Source organism: Mus musculus, chromosome 7, assembly GCF_000001635.26.
Source record: "Mus musculus strain C57BL/6J chromosome 7, GRCm38.p6 C57BL/6J".
Lineage (NCBI taxonomy): Eukaryota > Metazoa > Chordata > Mammalia > Rodentia > Muridae > Mus > Mus musculus.
Window position 1 is genome coordinate 140397887 of NC_000073.6, and position 4753 is coordinate 140402639.

Below are 4753 nucleotides of genomic sequence, written 5' to 3' on the forward strand. Positions count from 1 at the left end.
AACGAACAATAGCAGAACTCAGGGAGTCTTGTGGAATAGTGGGGTGAAGGATTAAGGAAGCCAGAGAGATCAAGGACACACAAGAAAACCTACAGAGTAAAATAACCTGGGCCCATGGGGGTTCACTGAAATCAAACCACCAATCAAAGATCATGCATGGGATGGACCTAGGCCCTCCACAGAGATGTACCAGTTGGGCAGTCTGTTATTCATGTCGGTCCCCTAGCAATTTAAGCGGGGGCAGGGGCTGTCTCTGACTCTGTTGCCTGCCTTTGGGATTCCTTTCCCACAACTGAGCTGCCTTGTCTGGCCTCAATGGAAGGAAATGGACTTAGTCCTGCTGAAACTTGATGTACCAGGGTGGGTTAGTTCCTATTGGGAGCCTCCCCCCGCCACACACACACTGTGATACCTATGAACCAAAACAAGGAGAAACATGACAAGTTAATCCTAAAGGTACGATAGTAGCACTTATATCTCGGCCATATCCAACAGCTGTGTAATTGGACATAAGGCACCCTCATTAGTGCATAGTTTCAGTTTGGTAGTGTAAACCTAGCCAATCACCTGTGGTGGACATGTCACAGACACGAGGATAGAACCTATTACTACTGTTTTCCCAAACTAAAACAGTCTATCTGTATTCTTTGTACTTATTTTTATATCCACAGAGAAGTGTAGCTCTTGCCCCATATCAAAGAAGCGCTTGGTGTAGCAGAGAGAGAGAGAGAAACTATTACCAAAGTCACAACTGATCAAAATACAGAGACCAATTGGCTGTGAGGTGCTCAGTCATAATGGATGCTGCTCTAACCCAACCCCATACCTACGTCCCGAGGATCATCAGGGAAGAAGGAGTGAAAAAATTATGACCCAGTGGACGAAGATGTCTGCTGTAATATTGTGTCTTCTATATATGGCAGGGAAGCTGTACCTACAACCCCCCAAGAATAAGGTTATTTAAACAAGACCCAAACAATGGCAACTCCAGTTGACACACTAACATAGATGGTGGGAATCTGAGGAGTGGCAGACAATTAGTGACTGCTGAGAGGGAGAAGCAGTCTTCACCGTGGACTAGCCCCCTGATTGGTTGTCCAATACTAAGGGCTCAGCTCTAAATGCATAAAAATATCAGGAACATTAACGCACAACAAGTTGTATTTCTATATTTATTCACACCTATAGATTGATGATAAGAATAAGGAAAACAGTGCCACGAAGTTGAAGATAGCATAGAAAGGGCGAAGGGATGAGGCAGATTGATAGAAACATTACACACAGACATGAAATTTAAAACAAAATCACAAAAAAATACAAAAGTAACTAATAAAATTATTATTGAAAGAGGAATAAAAAAATAAAAAACAACATTGAAAGGAACAGGGGTCAACCAGGAAGAGGAAGAGAGGCCACCAGAGTTTAGCATATGGACCTGAGAGAGCCCAGCCTAGAAGTGAGGATTTGGATGGGGCATAGGCTTCTGTAGACGTGAACAGCTCCCGAGGCACAGCAGCTGTGTTCCCTGTCACAGTTCCTCTCTGGCCACATCCTTGGAAACAACATGGTCCCAAGCAAGCAGCAGCCCTGCTGCATTACTTCATGGTGGGAATTATAAGGCCCCGGCACCGAGAAATCGAACATCTAGCAAACTTCTGCTGACACCCTCCTGGGTGAGAGCCAGTTATGCCAGGGAAGCTGCTGATTGGCATTGTTCATTCAGAGTGGACAGAACAGAACATAAGGCAAAGGCAGGTCTTATTTCATCACACATGCTCACAGCATGGCAAGGGCCTGCACCAGAAATCTCTTTCAAAGCTACTAAAAAGGGGAAGGAATCATTTTTTTAAAAGATATTTTACTTAGAAGGCAGAACAATTGTCCTAAAACCTCCAGACCTCTTTACATCCCCAGGTCTCCTACCTACATGCCACCCACAACCAAGACTGAGTAGCTTTTGTGGATAAAATGACAATATGGGCATAAAGCAGTGTCTATCCAGACAGAGCTCCTGGCTTCTATGACTGCTACAACCAGACAGGGATAGGAATACGCCACATCCACATTTGATGTTTCCTGGGAATTTGCTACATGGTCCCAGGGCTTCTCTGTGAAGTGCAGCAGTCCAACAGTTGTCCCTTATGGTTGAACTGGGTGTGTCCTCAGAAAAAGGAACAGAGACCTCTACCAAACCTGTGATCCCCCAGTCCAGCAGGGCTGAAGGCAGTGGTGCTGGCACAGGCTCAGCAGCAGGAGAAAAGTCTCCGGAGTGCAACTTTGACATCCTTATTCCTCAGAGTGTAGATGAGAGGGTTCAAGGTGGGTGCCACTGAGGTGTAGATGATGGACACCACCTTGTCCTTGTTCAGTGAGTAGCTGGATGAAGGGCGAATGTAGGTGTAGATGACAGTGGAGTAGTACATGGTGACCACGATGAGGTGTGCAGAGCAGGTGGAGAAGGCTCGTTGCTTGCCCTCAGCTGAGCGGATCTTCAGGATGCTGGCCACAATAAAGCCATAGGAGAGGATGATCACAGAGAAGTTCCCTACAGCCAGGAACACATCTGCAGCGAAAGCCATGGCCTCGTTCAATTGTGTTGGAGCACAAGAGAGCTTCAACAGTGGGGGAATCTCACAGAAGAAGTGCTCAACCACATTGGAGCTGCAGAATGGTAGACGTAGCACCAGGCTTGAGTTTATGCTGGTGTTAGTCAGGCTGATAGCCCAGACAATGCCAGCCAGAAATGCACACACTCTGGGGCCCATCCAGGTACTATAATGCAGAGGGCAGCAGATGGCCACAAAGCGGTCATAGGCCATAGCTGAGAAGAGTAGAAGCTCCACCCCCAGTGACCATGTGAAGAAGAAGAGCTGGGCCATGCAGCCCCCGTAAGAGATGGTCCTTCCCCCCACCATGGTGTCCAGTAGCTTGGGTAGGATGGTGGAGGTGCAAAGGATGTCCACCACAGCCAGGTTGACCAGGAAGAAGTACATAGGGGTATGCAGGGTTGGGCTGGCACTGATTGTCACCATAATGAGCAGGTTTCCTGAGACTGCAGCCATGTATAGGCATAGGAAGCTGAGGAAAAGTAGTATCCGAAGGTGAGGCATATCTGAGAATCCCAGGATGAGGAACTCAGTGACCAGTGTCCCATTCATCACAGAGCTGGGGAGACCTCAGGATCCAGGGGTAGTGGGTTTCCTGTAACAGCTCTGATAGGATCTGAAGGTGAAAGACATGCTCCAGTTCCAGTGTGTGCTAACTACCCAGCCCAGATATGGTGAGACTCACCTAGAGCCCAAACCTCAGTATCGCATGGCATAAGAATAGAACTCTGTGCCAGCCAGTGCTGTAGACATCATTCTAGATACAGGACTTCTAGGACACTGATGTAGCCACTCATAAACCTTAGAGATTCGGGATCTTTCCTCACTGGGAGGTTTCTTTCCTCAGACCTCGGTGAGTATGGAGCAAGAACAGGAAGAGTCCATGGAGTGAGAGTCTGTGTCTCCTGGTAACAGGGATAGTTGTGATTGCCTTCTATTTAAGAGCTCAGACAGTGGGTAGGAACAGGGAAAAAAGGAGGAAGATGGCAAAATGTCCCTCAGCTGGCCGTATAAAACAGCATTAACCATGGTCTTCACAGGTGACTAGTGCACTCACCTATACAAACTCTAGTCCTATGTGTGTTCGTTATTGAAGCTAGGGGGTTGAAGGCTTTAAAGTAGGGCACTTAAGTAGGGCACCAGGCAAGACTGAGTCCTGTCTCACCCCTGTAGTCATGCAGCCACATATTTGTGTCAGAGTTAAAAGTCTGCAGCTGAATTTAGAAAGCCTTAAATCAAGGATGCTAAGATACATAAGAGCCAACCTCCAAGTGATAAGGTAAAGACAGACTATATAAACTATTGATTAAGTTTACAAGTACTGGAGCTCAAAGTTTATGTTTGCAAATAGTTCACTAGATTCTATTTGCTTATGAAAGATTTCTATTATTTCATGCACCTGTATAAAGCCAGCATCATACAAATAATTTACTGCTTTGGGCTTGGGCCTCAACACTCCTATGTGTTTCAGAAAATGTCTAAGAGGTGAATGAATATTTCAAAGTTGTGTCCCTGTAGGGGCGGCCAGAAAGTAGTAGACCCCATTCACCACGGAGGGTGCTCCTTAACACAGGAGATGCTATATATTCCAATGTGAGATCTGAGAAGTGGATACAAGGGAAGAAAGAAAAAGAGGTGAGGATAGAAAGACAGAGAGAGATAGGAGGACAGGGACAGAAGTACAGGGACAGAAAGGCAGGTGAGGCAAAAGTAAGAAGAGACAGAAATAGATATGTGCCCCACCCATCCCACTCCACCCACAGGGCAGTGATAGACAGATATAGAAGCAAAGAAAGACACAGACAGAGAGACTGGGAAGACACAGAAGAACAAAGACTGCAAGACAAAAAATAGAAAACAGTGATAGAGTAGGAGACGTAAAGAAAGACAGAGAGACAGAGACAGGGAAAAGCAGAGAGAAGGAGAAGGGCAGAGAGACACAGAAATCAGGGAGCTACTGGGAGGCTTCAAGAGGAGATTATGCTAGGATTTGTCCAAGTTGTTAGATTTTTTTTCAGATGCTTACAGAATTTTCTTGAAAATGCCAGCTTAAGTGATCCCATACACCTGGTCACACAGTAAAATTCAATAACCCAAACCCATTAAAACTCTGTCATTAATAAGTAACACATGTAAATTCACAGTCA

At 45.9% G+C, this 4753-nt stretch overlaps 1 protein-coding gene across 1 annotated transcript; it reads right to left on the minus strand.

Moving 5' to 3' along the window:
- Window positions 1-2243: 2243 nt before the first annotated feature.
- Olfr531 (olfactory receptor 531) lies at window positions 2244-3158 on the minus strand. Its single transcript, NM_146953.1, has one exon. It carries the CDS (start codon window positions 3156-3158, stop codon window positions 2244-2246), a length of 915 nt encoding a protein of 304 aa, NP_667164.1.
- Window positions 3159-4753: the final 1595 nt, after the last annotated feature.